This window comes from Brachycentrus maculatus, unplaced genomic scaffold (assembly GCF_059751285.1).
Source record: "Brachycentrus maculatus isolate JH-2025_06_01 unplaced genomic scaffold, ASM5975128v1 h1tg000166l, whole genome shotgun sequence".
NCBI classification, from domain to species: domain Eukaryota; kingdom Metazoa; phylum Arthropoda; class Insecta; order Trichoptera; family Brachycentridae; genus Brachycentrus; species Brachycentrus maculatus.
This window is the reverse complement of record NW_028280919.1, coordinates 2,377,088-2,395,209: the sequence shown is the minus strand read 5'-3', so window position 1 is coordinate 2,395,209 and position 18,122 is coordinate 2,377,088. Positions and strand designations below refer to the sequence as shown.

The 18,122-nt window shown below is 29.5% G+C and overlaps 1 protein-coding gene across 3 annotated transcripts; it reads right to left on the bottom strand.

Moving 5' to 3' along the window:
- Positions 1 to 5,059: 5,059 nt before the first annotated feature.
- Positions 5,060 to 17,141, bottom strand: Hip14 (palmitoyltransferase Hip14). Of its 3 annotated transcripts, none has more exons than XM_088261785.1 (7): positions 16,366 to 17,134; positions 14,822 to 14,989; positions 13,618 to 13,980; positions 11,672 to 11,831; positions 10,393 to 10,634; positions 8,843 to 9,097; positions 5,060 to 5,373 (listed from the first exon to the last, which is right to left on the bottom strand). In XM_088261785.1, exons 1-6 carry the CDS (start codon positions 17,050 to 17,052, stop codon positions 8,873 to 8,875), a joined length of 1,845 nt encoding a protein of 614 aa, XP_088117911.1. In that variant the 5' UTR covers positions 17,053 to 17,134; the 3' UTR covers positions 5,060 to 5,373; positions 8,843 to 8,872. The 3 variants fall into 3 exon arrangements, with proteins under 3 accessions (XP_088117911.1, XP_088117912.1, XP_088117910.1); XM_088261786.1 differs by having other exon boundaries at positions 5,060 to 5,368; XM_088261784.1 differs by lacking the exon at positions 5,060 to 5,373 and having other exon boundaries at positions 5,846 to 9,097; positions 16,366 to 17,141.
- Between the last annotated feature and the right edge of the window lie 981 nt (positions 17,142 to 18,122).

Sequence of the window (18,122 nt, the reverse complement as noted above, 5' to 3'; positions counted from 1 at the left end):
TAGGCTTGTTTTTTTTTAAATACACATTTATGCCCTACTAAAAAAGCTTGGAAAAAATATCGCTTATGGACTTAGTATTTATCCTTAGTAAAAGGCAAAAAGTTTATTTGTACAGAAGAGGAAACAGAGTTTCCCTTTTCTTGTTTTTGTTTAACCCGTAAGTTGTGAAAGACTATGACTAGTTTAAAAAATATTTTATTTTTAACATCAAGAAGTTTAGAAATCACTAATTTAACATATTATTACGATAATATTATATTAATTAAGCTGAACAATTTGAAGGTTATATTATAATAATGAAATCTTATCTCAATTAAATACACTAGTGGACTAGTGTTCATAAATTAATATTATTAAAACATATTATTGCGCTAGATAGATCGATGTATCTATTTTAGATTTTATTTGAATTAAAAACTTGAATGTGCCAACTATGATAAATAAATTTATTTAATTTAGTCCGTATTTATTTTTAAAACCGAGGAATGTATTGTTATCGTCGGATGAATTTCCTATTCGTTTATTTGGTTTGTGATTTAATTTTATTTATCTTAGTAGAATAAAATAAAGACTTTCGACTATACAATCAACCCTAAAGAATAATCCATTTGTTATTTGCTGTATTGCTTATAAATGTTTTTTCAAAATATTATATAGATTTTTATAACATTTTGAAAACCAATATAAAAAAAGAATATAAATATAAATATAGAAAACCTATAGAGCAAAGATAATTTGTTTTGTTATGCTATTTAATTCCGTGCATTTCGTAAAATAAGTTTGTTAAAAGATGATTCAATGGGCCTAGAAGAGTGGTTCATCTAAATATTAGCAGTTTCGCTAACCACAATTTTTTCTAGAAATAAATTAATGACTATGAGAGAATGAGAGACTGCTGTATAATAATTATGAATTGTATAATATTGGAGTACTCATAGGTATTTTACATATGCATGGTTTGTGTGGCCGATTAAGACTTCAATATTGTAGTAAGTCTACCCTTATCCGCACGCATGTAAGGTGATCAGCCTTGCACTTTAGGGTCATTTTATGGTTAAAAAAATTACTTAAACTATTTTTTCAACAAATTAAACCTGCGATACATACTCATGATAGCCAACCACTATACTTTGGATAGACAGATACTAGTTATACATATTAGGAATTATGGATAATAGTAGAAACACATTTTTGACAATGGTTTTACTAAGTACAATTTTAAGTTTAATTTTTTGTTTACTTAGCACCATTTGTATATTATACTTAGGTATGATTTCCGGTGCACATAAATAGCTGTTTTTTTGGTATTCTTGGTCTCCAACAGCTTTCGACGACTAAAACAACACTGTTCGCTCCCTATATTACCCCCTATACCTACATACGGTTTTGGTATTATTGATGTTTTTATATTGAGCGTGATATCTACAGTATAATTACTCAATGCTTAGAACTTGTTGCTAAATTCTATAATGTCATTAGATTTGCATGGGATGAAGTTATTCTGAAAACTAGATTTACATTATAATTGACAGTGTTAACAATAGTTTATCAAATATAACAGAAGAAAATGGTGTTATTTAATTTACGGCATAGTATTAAAAGAAAAACTGATAATAAAATATATGAGCAACTAAAAAATGTTGTGTTTCAATCATTGAATTTAAAATGAAATTAAGGTGTTCATGAATATGGGAAGTCCTCAGAATCCTAACAATTCTTTATTAGTTCAATTAATAGGATAATTTTTGGATAGGTTCAGAAGAAATTCACTATGATCTATGTTAAGTTTTGACTATCCATAAACTTTTTGATTATTTAAACTTGGAAAAATGTGCCATTCATTTTAATTTGATAACATGGTAATCATCTGCAGTAGAATTTACAACTGGCTGAGGTTGTTTCTATGGCCAGTGATGAACATTATAACTTGGTTTTTATTATTAATTGTTTTTATTAAATTGAATTAAGTCATTAAAATATAATTTAAAAAATCTAAAACCAGGCTAGCAGAATATTTATTTGACTTACTAAATGGAGCCTCAATATCATTTACCTACTTTTGTGAAGAGATGTATTCTTAGATACCAGACTACCAGACTTAGAGGACCCCCCAAATGTAAAAGTGGGATGGGATAATATGTAAGGTCACATGAGAAAATAAAAAGCTTGTAAAATTATTCTGAAATGTTTAGTGATTACTTAATAATTATAATACAGTGTACTTATTTGAAAAGTTATGGATACGTATTTTCTACATAAAAGAATCAATGGTTTTTTTGCTTATTCAACATGGTAACAAAAAATAGCATGTAAAATAATACCTAGCAGTCGTAATACTAATAATAATAGTAAAAAAACAAATATGTATTAATAAGACATTTGAGCATATTATTAATAGTCTAGTTAAAAGTATGTATCATATAAAAAAAGTAGGAGGTAGGTATCAACATTAAAAAAAAAAGTGTTTATCTTCAATTATGTTACCTACTTTCAAAAACAAGTTGGTAATTCCTTCAACAGCTATTTAACCTTCATTTAGTCGAAACCATGTCTTTTGACGCCAGGTTAAATCTTTACCAATTTTACTGTGATGGTAGCTTGGTGCTAATTTTGTATCTTTCAACAGTATCGTTATCTAATATAGACAATTAATTTCATCAAATTGAAATTCATTATAGTTCAGTGAATTTTGAAAATAAAGAGACATTTGATTTAAAATCTTTATGTAGTTTACTGAAGCAGACTGCAACTAAATGAAGGTTTAAAAAAAACTGTAGAAAAGGTTAATATGTACTTATTATATGATTAAATAATTCAATAAATATGTTAAATTAGTCATTATTGATAAACATTGAAAATACCAACCATCTCCTCATCCCACAATATCTATACAAATTAGCACATATTTTCATTTGTTCAATAGACCAGTTTTGCAACCTAAAGAACACTATATATATATATATATATATATATATATATATATATATATATATATATATATATATATATATATATATATATATATATATATATATATATATATATATATATATATATATATATATATATATATATATATATATATATATATATATATATATATATATATATATATATATATATATATATATATATATATATATATATATATATATATATATATATATATATATATATATATATATATATATATATATATATATATATATATATATATATATATATATATATATATATATATATATATATATATATATATATATATATATATATATATATATATATATATATATATATATATATATATATATATATATATATATATATATATATATATATATATATATATATATATATATATATATATATATATATATATATATATATATATATATATATATATATATATATATATATATATATATATATATATATATATATATATATATATATATATATATATATATATATATATATATATATATATATATATATATATATATATATATATATATATATATATATATATATATATATATATATATATATATATATATATATATATATATATATATATATATATATATATATATATATATATATATATATATATATATATATATATATATATATATATATATATATATATATATATATATATATATATATATATATATATATATATATATATATATATTACACTTTGTAATTATTGATCTGTAGAAACTGTTAAATAAAATTAATATGTCTGTCATCAAAAAAGATATAGGAAATCTGGAATGTAATTTTAGAATTTGGCAAAAAAATAGGCATAAACCATATTTATTTTTAGCCCTTTGAACGCGTTAAGCAAAAAATAAAAGTTGATTTGAAAAATGCAAATTTTCAATAAAAAATAAAGTATTCTATAAAATTCCTTTTAGATATTTGTTTAAGCCATGTCCAAGGCTTGTGAAAGCCATGGACTATAGTCGATTTACGCGTCCAAAGGGTTAAATACATATGAATTGAATTTTACAGCATCATTTACAAATAAATAAAATGTTTCGATTTGATTAATTGATTTTACAGCTTCAAATCATTCTCTTGGTTGTTTAAAGCAGAACAGAGGAAATAACAACCACGCAATAAATTTAATAAACTGCACTAAAATCACAGTATATTTAATATAAATACCGGCTATAACTATATGTGTATAACTAAATGAAAAAATAATATAATAATACATTTCAGAACACAATGATGACTTTCGTTAACAAATGTCACAAATATCCATTTTAATCTTTAACAAAAATAATGGATTGAACAAAAATTATCAAGGTCATTGCATAACATTTATTTTAACACAGGCATTATGTACACATGTTTGACAACAGAGGACTTTGCCATTTAAATCTGTTTACCATTGTCATCATAGTATCATTCCCCAAAAGATACCTGTTAAAATTTCAGACAAATTCATTGAGTAGTTTTGTTTTGATAGCTGTAAGCTGAAAGCAAACGAGTTTCTGTTTTTTTTTTACTGATTCTGAAAAACACATTATGAATTCTCAATTTGTTTTAACTTATTTTGTTGACAATAATAGGATGGTATTAGTAATGCAATCTGAAAACTTATTACCATTAATTTGTATTAATGTGTTTGAAAACATCAGTTTCACCAAGTTTTGTTATGAATATGTTTATATATTATAAAATGATGACGCTGAAATGTAATTGAGAGATTGAAAATTTTGAGAAGTAAATTGATCAAATTTACTACATAATTTTGAATATGTGGACTATGAATTGATCACTGCATTCGTTCTGGGCAATTTGTTGACAGATCTCATCTGAAATTTGGGATGCGGACCTGACTTGACAGTTTGTGAACTCCATATGCTATACATACATAAGAAGCGGATATGGTCAAATGAATGATTTGTGTATTACAGGTTAGAATCAGAAGATAAACAAAGTTTGATTGTTTTATTGTGTAAAAAAATGTTAATCATATTGAGGGACATTTTAAATTACTTTAAAACAGTCCCGCATAGAGATATTAAATGGCTAGACCAGGTTGGAGGTACCAAACCCCACCAGTTTCATATGCGCGTTCACCGAACCCTTAATTGAAAAAAAATATTGCTAGATTGAAATATTCCTTTCAAAAAATATACTAAACCTATTGGTGAAATGAATATATCGTATGTCATATAATTTTTCATAATATTTGATATATTCCTTTCAAATAATATACTAGATCTATTGGATAAATTAATATATTGTACGTCTTTATAGTAAGTCAGTGTGTGTTTTGACCTCCGCCGAACCTGGGAGACTGAGTCACCAAACCCCTGGGGTTCGATCGAACCGAGATTGAGGACCACTGGGCTAGACAAAGAGAAAGTAAACTGTTTTATCAAAATAATTTTCAAATCACCTAAAGTGAGTGTTTTTTTTATGCAAAATTAGTAAAAATTAACTCATGAAAATACACGAAAAATACTCTAATAAATACATTCACACACAAGAACACATAACGTTTAATGTTCTGAAAACAAACATATAATTATTATCACTTGCGAAATATTTAAAACAAAATAAAACTTAAATCTACATGACTATAATACATGTACATGCCATTTAAAAAAAGCTACACATTAAGTTATCTTATTTAAGTCCTTATAAATTAACTTTGAACAGTTTCCTATCCAGCGCCAACATAGCAGTTCTATATTCTGTGGAGAAATAATAATACACCAAAATAAAAGGTTCCGCTTCTTCTGATTTTTCTTGATAATTACATAGCATTTACTGATTTTTTTATGCTGTAATAAATTAGCAACCTTTGCCATTCAGGTTGTTTTATTTTTTATTGCCTTTATTTTTTTCACATGAATAAACATGAATACTTGGGGAACTTTTGTAAATAAATACATAAATAATATTAATAAATTATCCATAAATATGTTGGTAATTTATTAGTCATATAAAACTGTTTAGTCAGATTGGTTAGGAACGTTTTATAAATAAAATAAACAAGCAGAACATTACATTTTAAGAAATACCAATAACTGCTGAAATAAGTAAGCAATAAATAACTTTACACATAGATGTATGTAAAAGGTTAAGAGCTTATAAGTATTTACAATAGTAACTAGCTGATTTATAAAATATATATGTTTGAGAATTAATTTTATGTTCTGTGAATATGTATAACTATCATTTTGAAATGATTTAACAGAAAACCTCATAATAATTGATTCAAATCAAAAATGTATGAGACAAATCGAGATATAGGTAATAAATGAAGGAACATCCAGACCTCACATTTCCTACCACTAACCTCAAAAAATATTATTTATTTCACAGAAAATGTGACATTTGGACGTTGCCGTGTATATTATGAATAATTTCGGATACATCTTTAATAAACATATAACTTTGTGGGAAAAAGCAGTGTGCTTAGATTGTCATGAGGGAAAAAAATTAATGTGCAGTTTGTATATTTTGTACTTACAAAATCTTCTTAAACCGTAATCAATTTAATAAATGCATATTACTCATCTAACCCTATTGATAAATATGTTATACGAAAAAAAAAACAAAATATCAAAAGACATTTATTTTGAATAGCTGTTGTACTTAGGCAAATGGCAGGATTCCAGTTTCTCTGTTGATTCATCATGGCAGTGAGTTTTGACCCGAGTATAAAATTTTTATATTCCGATATTATCCATCGTATCAGCCAAGCATAGGCGGGAACCAGCGTCATATTTTTGCCATTTTGCATAAAAATGGCAGAAGTCAGTCTGTCTCTATCATCCAACATTGCGTTGCATACTTTCTGTCAACGTTACCTTCATTACAATTGATTATGGCAATGACAAAGATTATTACTGAACTTTAGTATGTGAATCCATTTTATGGAATACATGACACTTATTTCTTAAAGATGAAATCAATATAATATATTTTAAACACTATCAAGTTTAAACTATTTTTTAGCGATTCATTAAGAAATGTTCCCTTGTTTGCTAGTGGTGAAAGTTCATTTTTAACAAGTAATAAATTATGGAATTCACGCTTTTTCAATCAAATTACATTTTCATACCAGAAATATTCCAAGGAAAAAATTTTACACGCGTAATTATATTGATCCTCCACTTTCAAAAAGTAAAAAACAAATGAATGGCATAAATTATAGGGAAATATGTATATCAATATTTACAAGGGGGAATGAACAATAATTGTGAATTTTTTTAAACTGATTCTTAAGTTTAGTATGGAAATTAAAATTGATTTGTATTATTATTATATTGTATTTAATGGATTGATGACAGGAATAACAGTTTAGTGCAATCGAAATATGAAATGTCAATAACCTACAATGCGACGCCAGTCGATCTGATAATGCGACATCTGCAATTTGGAAACTGACTATACCTGATGGCCTGCAAATCGTGGCAAATACGAAAATAGCATTACGGTATATCAATTCAGCCAATACCAGATGGTTTGCCGATTTAAAATTGCCAATTCGTGTGTAGTTTTGGCAGGTATAATAAAGCAATTACAATAAAATAAAATTAATAATAATTAACCTTGGGAAGATGCCGATTACATTATCAATAGGGTTAAACTTGTGAATAAAAATAAAATGACTTAGAGTTCGATAAGAGATACAAAACATTTAGACCCGCTCCGCTCCATAGACTGAATTGAACAACAAAATAGTCAGCATAGTTCAATGCAGAATGATTTATAATACATATAATGTTGTATAATGCACATTACGGTAGATATTATTTTTAATACACAATTTTTTTTTTTAAGACATGTGGGATATAATATTATAATACGTACAAATAAATATGTTATTATCCCTAAACAAATGTACAATATAATAAATGTGTAGCTGATCGCCTTAATTGTTTCATAACATTATTCTCTTATTAACATATTTAATGTTTTATTAGAATATAAATTGATATTTATCAATAAGCCAGAAAACGTTAATACACTTGTAGAGAAAACCTTTTATTATTTGATTTGTTTTAACCAATATTCAAAGTGCATTAGAATTAGGCCTAGAATTAGGCCGGTGAGGTAGATTTCTGTGAAATGTTGATAGATTTAAGGTAGCAATCATCAAATATTGGTGATATTTCTGTCTGCATGGAAATCTATTCACCTTTTGTTAAAATACTGACCTATTGCAAGAATTAAACATAATTAGTGCGAAAAAAACTTACTTTTTTTACAACATCATATGTGTATTAACCAAAAATTAACACACATTTTGAATAAAAATATAACTGCAAGTAAAATGACAAAAATTGAATAAAGCACTTATTTATTTTGGCAAAAATCAGTTTTGCCAAAATAAATAAGTGCTTTATTCAAATTTCAACTATATGTGCGTAATCTTTAGAACTAATTTTGTTTGTATAATAAAATTTGTTCACACTTCCCAAGATGTTGATGGCCAAGTTTCGTTGTATGTGTGTACTAACTTAGTTTTTAAACAAGTTTGTTTGTTTTTTAAACAAAACCTTTCCTTCATGTGACAACAATCAAGACACTGCTTTTATATGATGCAGTGCCCTATGCACCATTCGGTGCGGTTAAGGGTTTGAAGAAGCTGAAGAAGAAGAAATATATATGTTCTTGAAAGATGTTTGATCCTTGCAATGGGTAAGCAAAATTTTGATTAAATATTTGTTTTAGAATCTTTCCAATTTACAATACGGTTGAAATACACTAATTTATAAATATGAAATAAAATACATATATTTTATCAAATTTTCTTCGCATTGAACTGCATCAAAAAAACGTTAGTTTGAAAAGGAATTCAGACCATTTCTCCAGCGGCGCGGGTGTTTGAATCTCAGACGTACTTCCAGCGATCGTTGGCGTCGTTCTGCTCCGAGTGGTAGACCTTCATCCAGTCGGTGCGCTTGGGGTGCGCCAGCCCGCAGACCGATATGCCCAAGAAGTCGGCCAGGTTGTTGCAGAACCCGCGCGAGAATGGCGAGCGTCCGCCCGTGGCCTGGAAGTGCTTGTATCGCCCGCGGTTCATGCATTCATTGGTCGTCATCCCCAAGCACAATGCCTAAAAAAGACAAAAAATTATACTTACATACATAGATACTGCAGCGCGAGTGGTATGTTTGCCACAGCACGCCTACCACATAGGGATGGCCTGTTAAGGCACAGAGTGGCAGGCTTCCGGGAGAGGCTGATGAAGAGCTCCAACCTCATCATAAAGCGGCTTGTGGAGCACAGATGGGGGCTGGACATGTGGCGGCACTGGAGCACGGTGCTGCCGCATGTCCAGCCAGCGAGCTAATGTTCATCTACATCTCTCTACATTTTTTAAATTTTTTTTCACCGTTTCTTTTTATCATTTTTATTCTTATTTGTTTATTATTTTTAATTTCATTGTATAAAAAAAAATTAAAAAAACATATATGGCTGACTAAGTATTGCACCCACCACTTAGTCAAGCTGGAATAAAGAGTTATTATTATTATTATTATTACTATAGACAAATCGGGTTCTTCAGTAACAGTCCATTCATGTTAAAAGTAAAATTAGACTTATAATAAATAACCAAATAAATTTAACTTCGAGTCCACTTTTAAAAATATTCCACATGTGATTCTTTTGTCTTGTTTCTCTGTTTCAAAATTCAATTTTGATACAAATGTCAAATAGTAATCATTTTATTTTAATGACTTGATGACGGAATGATTATTCTGAAACCGGTAGTCACGAATAAATGTTTATAGAAGTAGCATTACACAAAGTGAACAATGGATGTGAGGAGAGTGTTTTCATATAATTAGACTACCCACTTATGCTTAAAATTAATTATAACATGGAGACATTTTATAATCATAGCTGATTTTAAAATATACGTCTTCAAACTATAATAAAATGTATTAAAAATAAATATCAAGCCCTTATTGAACTTTTTACTATGCGATGGAATCTTTTTAGGTTAAAACTGAATGTTTTTTCTTCATTTGAAAAATATTTAGTATATTTAAAGAAATAATTAAACAAAACCTTTTCTTCAAAATGCAAAAACAACACTTTCTGCCCTGTAGCGGGTAAATATTAAGTTAAAAATATGCCGCTTTTGCTGGGATATAGTATTTTAGCATTTTCTAGGCATTCCGAAAATATGCACAACTGAAAATTGACAATTTTTGATTTATGACGTTATTGATAGGAGTGAGCGATATGAGAAGCTTAAGAGGGTTTTGCATAAAATAGACCGGAGTTGAGAGGGGGGTGTCATTTGTTGCTGCAGACCAATCCACAGGATTGAGACAAAAGACAAAAGAAGAAGAAATCACTAAAATTAAATTAAGTGGGGCGCATAGAGTTTGACCTACAAACCTGGTATGCTTGGCAAACGGTGAGCAGGGTGACCCAGAGAACATGCAGGACCGCATTGGCCACGACCCAAGCGACCCAGGCATTGCAGTGCCCAATCAGCATGATGGTATTCCACAAGCCATCATCCTCCGCGCTGATGAGACAGTGTTTACTCCAGAACTTGGCCGCTCCGTATATCATCCAGCAACACATCATGATCAAACACAGCAGGAATCCCATGAAATGCTTGTGGTTGTTTGCACCTAAAAATGATAGATAATTTGCATTCGATCCAAACACTAAATTTGTAGATCTGATTCCATATAATGCCGCCTAAATTTTACAGATATTACTAAATGATCGATGATATTACTAAATGATTAATCTTATAATTGCCATAACAGTACTAACACATCTCATGTTTCAGTGTCGACATTTTTAGTTTTACGCATACAAATTTCTTCCTTATTTTACTAGATAAGGTAGTATTGTTGATATTGTCAATATTGAAACATACATTGAAACATACATTATGACATATTAACACATTATTTTCGGAAAAACGGGAAACGCTTAAAAACGTGTTTTACATGCTGCCGGTAGAGTGCAGGAGATGCTTATAAGGGTTTTATTTGCTTACTTTTGGCAGAGCGAAGAGACGCCAAAAACCATTGTATAGATCAGAATTGGGTTTGTGGTAACTTATGATTAGTAACCGACCCTAATCAGTATACTAATTGGGGTCGGGGTTGATGAAAAAACCACCCGACACAATGTGTTCAGATATATAAATTATGTGAATAAAAATATATTTCAAATGAGTCATATTGAAGTTATTGAACAATAATAAAATACAAGAATAATGATGAAGAAAAAAAGTTTCCAGTAAATGTTTTTTATTTGGAGTTTTTGAACTGTGATGTAAAATATTACCATGATAAGGCAAAAATGTATCATTTATTGATTTGGCATTAAATTTGTAAATGTAACATGATTAAAATATAAAAATAAAACATTTGTAAGACCACTTTTTGAGCTTATTAATGACAACACGACTAGTTTTGAGAATAACATATGTTCTCATCGGCAGGCAAAAATGCAAGCTTACCTATTGATGAGAACATCTGTAGTTCTCGAAACCAGTCATGTTTACATTAATAAAGTCAAAAAATAGTCCTACAGTGTTTTCTTTTTATATTTAAGGCAAAACTATGTTTATAAACATGCAGCTTTCATTTGTAATTAAACACAATGATAATGTTTAGCTCTGTATTACACAGTTATATTAACTGACACTTACCGATACAATTTCCAACCCAGGGACAGTGATGGTCAAATTTAGCGACACATCGGTTACAGACTGAGCAGTGCTTCGAGCGGATTGGTCGCTTTACCAGACAAGAGGAACAAAAGAAGGCTGGTTGAAATGGGGATAGTTTAATAGCCATATCTACCATATTCTGTAAAAAAAATATATAAATATTAAGTACTACTACCCAAATACCTTGCAAAACAAATTTAATTTGTTATGTTGGTTCCGCCTCCATAGAAAAGTAATTAGCGTATTCGGCTGGCATGCGTAGGCTGGTATGCGGCTGGAAGTACAGGGTTCGATTCCAGGGGGGTCAAAATAAGTTTTTAAAAAATCAGTCTGATATTTTTTTAATATCACCATGAATTCTTATCTAAAGTTCAGAACTGATCACCTCACCTACGTATAATTAACAATCACGATTTAATTGTGTCTGTATGATACAGTCTCTATGCACCATTCAATGCGGATATCGATCATTATATAAAAAAATTGAATCATTAGTATTGGTAAAAGAAATCCCTCAAAAAAAAAGAAAATGAGTATATACAAGATGTTTATTATTAAAATGTTGTAATTGTTAATAATATGAATGTGCACTATTCATAAAAAATATTCAGCAAAATATCTTATCATACTATTAAGTAAATGATAATATTAATATGTATTGATTTGTAAAGGTATGTGTAGGCAGATATTCTAAATATGTAGATAAGATGGAAATACTTTATGCATGTATAATTTTCAAATACAGTAATTCATTTCACAATATTTTTGTGACTCACAATATATCCCTTGTCATAAGATTTTTTTTGGCGTTTCTAATGTATTTTATTTATTGCATAGATACATAATTTTTTTTTTACTATATGTATTACCGCTCTTTAGGGATGGCTTGTGTTGAGCCGAAATACTTACGTGTTAATACAATTTTTTATTTCTATTGTTTTGTGTTTTTTTTTTAAATTATTAGATTATATACATTACATCCAATAGAAACAATAACAATTTACAGTATAAAGGTTTTACAATAAAATAATTACACCTGGACCTAATTAAATCAAATTAAGGGAAACCAGTGCGGACACTCACTTTATTTCCATAAATGTAATTTTTTGGCAGCAATGGCATTTTTGTATAAATTTCACAGAGCAAATAACGTAAAACGATGGTGCATAGGGCACTGCATCATATAAATGTAGTGTTATCTTGATCATTAACACATGAAGGAAAGGTGATCAGCCCTCCGCTTCAGGTACCAGTCCAGGGTAATATTGAATAAATATTAGAGTGAAAAAATTACTAGTAATAATTAGTAATTATTAAATTCCCCCTGGGAATCGAACCCGGGACCTCCAGTAAGGTAGCCCAGCGTGCTAAACATTACACTACAGAGGCGGACGATTTTTTTTTAGGAAAGAGTAAAAAAAAAATAACAAAAACATTTATCAATTTCCCAACACTGCAAAAATAAAGTAAATCACAAAGGATATCCGTACGACTCAACAAACAAGCTTCTACTGGCTCGTATTACACTCATAAAAAAAACACTGATTTTAATTTTCTGTAGTGTGAAATGAAAATAGTAGCAGGTTTCTAAAGAGTTAACCCTGCTTTTAAAATAAAATTGATATTATTGAGGTAAAAATTGGATGGGTTGACGAAAGGCTGTAACTGTCCCTTTGAGCTACTAAAAAATTTTAATGTTTCGATCTATTTATTGTCCAACTCTGATCCCTTCATCTGCAATTGCCAATCACCAGAAAAAAATGATTACTTGAGATACCAACCTAAGCTATTCGAACAATGAAAAAATTAGAATTTTTGAAGAGTAAATCATTTTTGGCATTCTTGCGTTTTAGCAGTCTTGATGAAGAAAATGTTTATTTTACAAATATATAAATATTCTATGAAAAAAATCAAATTTTCCTTACCTTCACTCTGTCTTCTTCAGTTGCCACAATAATACCCGGGTCTCCTTTCCAAGTTTTGATGAAGCAATACCACAATATTCCGGAGCAAAGAAAAAAGCCGATACTTGTCATTACGCTCACCACCGGCATGAAGAATATTAGCCACGTAACATAAAACCACAGTTTGGTAGCCAAGTAGACACTCAATGGAAATACATTCTTCAGTTCTCTGTAGAATAGTATGCTACCCATGGTATGTACGACGGCATACATGCAGGTCAGTATAAACATCTTTATTAAATACAACGTGTTCAACTGGAACACTTGCCCAACGAAGTAGAATGTAATAAAAGGAGCAGAGAGCATTGTCCACCATCTAAAACGCTGTAAAAAAATAAGTCGTTAAATTCCATCAAGTGTATGCCGAAAGAATGGTAAAATGGTCTTAAAATGAGAATGAAGAATACCTATAAAGACATGCTAAATTAATGGTAGTATTACTGTTTTTACACTGCTTTCTGAATTGTAGTAATAATTTTTTTTATTTTTCAGTTTTTGGGTTCTGAGAAGAGATTTTGAGAACATTATTTTTTTTATTGTATTGAAAATGCCCCAATAGGATTTTTTTTAAATATGACACCCTTACACAATATTGTCAACTTTTTTTTTCAAAAGACAATATACTTAAGAGAAAAATCTTTGATAAGCCTCAAATATGGTTTCTTGAATGTTTTCCGCAGATACTTTGTGGCACATTTTATAATATCCTTATAAAATTAATTAACTTTGTTTTCACCACTTCTTTTTATTAATACAATTCAACCTTCAACAATACATTGTCATCATCAGGGTTTATTTTAAATCAAAAACATTAAAAATATTAAAAAAAAACTCTCACCAAAAATATCCACATACTCCATAGGATTTTTATGGAGTGTGTGGAAGTTTTTTTTTATTTTTTTTTTAAAGTTTTTGGTGAGAGTATTTTAATGTTTTTGATTTAAAATAAACCCTGATGATGACAATGTATAGCTGAAACCGGTAGGTTGAATTGTATTAATAAAAAAAGTGGTGAAAACAAAGTTGATTAATTTTATAAAGATATTACTGAAATGGTTCCCCATTTTACATACTAAAATTTTGCATGAGTCATTAATGACTCATTGTCTTTAGAAAACATTACTTTTCATATCAATTGAAAAACTATCAATAAAATGCAACATACCCTATCATGTGCGAGTCTTCTAAAAATATTGACTTTGCTGTTAGCAAACACATGTTCCCTCACTATATCAGCGACCTCGGAGCTGATCCACAGCGATCCTAGTTGAGTTTGTAACATGCTGAGTGGAGTGTCACCCCTAAAATTTGGTGTCTCTAAACTTGCTTTGCCCTGTAAACATGAAAAATGTGATCTAAAAATTTTGCATTATGTTTCATTGTAAAAATATAAACTCACGATAAATAAAATTTGAGTTTTTAGTGTTTAGAACAAAGTTGTTAGTGAAAAATGTTATCTAAAAATTTTGCATTTTGTTTCATTGTAAAAATATAAACTCACGATAAATAAAATTTGAGTTTTTAGTGTTTAGAACAAAGTTGTTAGTGAAAAATGTTATCTAAAAATTTTGCATTTTGTTTTATTGTAAAAATATAAACTCACAATAAATAAAATTAGAGTTTTTAGTGTTTAGAACAAAGTTGTTAGTGAAAAATGTTATCTAAAAATTTTGCATTTTGTTTTATTGTAAAAATATAAACTCACAATAAATAAAATTAGAGTTTTTAGTGTTTAGAACAAAGTTGTTAGTGAAAAATGTTATCTAAAAATTTTGCATTTTGTTTTATTGTAAAAATATAAACTCACAATAAATAAAATTAGAGTTTTTAGTGTTTAAAACAAAATTATTACCAGATCAAATAATAAATTATTTTTAAGGTAATAATTTTCCATGTGCTATAGGTGGACCATTGATGGACCAGTTCTTAATAAACAAATAAACTGACACAATTGTCACATTGGAGACATTCCAATTTCTTTGATATTTACAAGATATTGTTGGTGTATATGGGGGAAAAAATGGAAGCTTTTCGTGACGTTATGTTTTGTTACTTTTTTATTATTTTTATGAATTAACAGTAATTAATAATCTTTGGGTATCTTTTATTCATTTTATCATACACATATTTACAATGAAAAATTTACAGTTAGTGTCCTCACTGGGTTTTCCCGCGCCGAGGGCACATTTTTCAATTCCTGTTTATTAAATTATTTGTATATAATGAGTCATGCAATCATGGATGACATCGCTAAATAATATAATCTATTTCAAATCTACCCATCTCTGTTATCCAATTATTAATGGCTATCTAATACATAGTTTTGTTTTTTTAATGACTATGGATAATGGAAGCAGGTTATACAGGTTATTACATAAACCAAGTGTAGTTTATGTGTGATTTTGTTTGATATGTTCCTGTGTTTTTGATATTGTGGTAAATAACTCGACACTGCCTATAACGCCCAAGATGGGTGAAAAGCCATTAAAAATAAGAAGACATTGTGGTACTATGTATGTTTTCATATATAGTATGTTATTGGTGATTTCTGTGTTGTCTTGTATGAACAAATGAAGTTTCTATTACTCTAATGGTTCACCAGTACATCCATCAAACAAATTATGAAAAATGTGCAAATTAGTTTAAGGTTTAGACATTCTAATATCACCAGCACATGCACTGAGAGTTATAATCGATTTTTGCATTTACCTGCACAATTAGGGTGGAAATTGCATTCATATTCCGAGCCAATATAGCCCAATGGAGAGCTGTATTTCCGTGTGATAAGTCTGTCAATCCTGTTGAAGCACCTAAAGTGATAAGCAACCTAGTGGGGTCTACGGCTGACACCTTCCAACAAGACCACATGAGGGCTGTCATCCCTCCATTATCGGGCATGTCAATATTAACTCCCTGAGTCACGAGGAACGCGACCACGGGCGTGTGCCCGAACTGGGCGGCCAAGTGAATACATGCACAACCTTCTGCATCTTTGAGAGTAGGATCAGCTTTGGCTGTCAACAGTTGCAAAGTCGCCCCGAGGTGACCTTGCCTAGTTGCCCAGTGAAGAGGTGTCGCGTTTAATTCTCCGCCTATTGCGTCTACCTTTGCGCCCTTTTCCAAAAAGTATTTTATGATCGCTTTCCTGTTATTGATTGCGGCCCAGTGGAGGAGTGTGACAGTTTCACTATCTGGTTGATTGACGTCCCACCCCGCCTCGATAAGTTCTTTAACCCTAGCGATGGCTCCGTACTGCGTTGCTTTGACGATATCGAATCCACTGTAGTCTTGTTCCGCAGGAGCGGACGGCGCATCTGGCGGCAGTAGTCCCTCGCGCTCCTGATCTGGCTCCGCGCAAGTACCGCTCGCGGCGGCACTGATGGCACTCTTATACATGGTATTCACACCATTTACAATGTTTATATTTACTAAATATTCAGGGACACAAATTAGACAGCTCTGACTTTGTCAGTGATGATAGGTTAACTTTAGTGTTGCTAACACAAATAACAATTTCCAATATTAATGTAAATATTTTACTATTTTCTCCTGGCAACATAACTCATAGTAAATAGTAACTTCCTAGATACAGTGCATTTTGCAATGAGTTGTTCGGATTAGAGAACTGTTCGGATTACCGTGTGTTTTGAGAAAAATTTGAAAAAAAAAAAAAATTTTAGTCTTATTTTTATGAAAACGTTTTTCATTTTTATTTAAGTACTAGACGTTTAATTTCAAAAATACATTTTGTTATTTTATGTTCAATAAATCAGATATTTTCTTTTAAACCAACGAACCTAACTAGTCACGAGCTAAATCACGCATTTGTCTCAAAACCATAAATTTTTCAATGTTCTTGACGACTTTTTCAGTCTAGATGATCACTATGTTGAAAGCTTACACATCTTTTTTACTGTAATAATGTTTTACGTTGTTAAATAGCTGTACTGTTATTTGGCATATAAATTTAATCAATTTTAATACAAACATTTGTTAAATGTCCAAAAAAGAATTCAATATATCATCCCTCACTCAAAATTAATAGTAAAAAAACTACGAAAAACACTATGAAAAATTTATATAAATGACTGGCAAGTCCTATCGCTTACGGAGTAAAGCGGTTTACTATGTTTTACTTCAAGAGTGGCCAACCCGCGGCCTGCGGGCCGGATGCGGCCCGCAGTGCCCTTACGTGCGGCCCGCGGTCATGTATGACGAATATATTTTAAAACCAATATTTTTTTCTTATGTCTGTATGCGGCCCTTGGAAAAATTTTAGGTTATCGTTGCGGCCGGGGATGCAATTTGGGTTGCAGGCTTGTTTTAGTTAATAACCACAAATAACCCATTTACAGATAGAAGCTTGTTAAGTGCAAAATATATTCATGCGTAACCTCATTCATTTACATCCAGTAAAATCAATTTCACATCATATTTAAATAACGAAAAATTCGGACGGATCACAC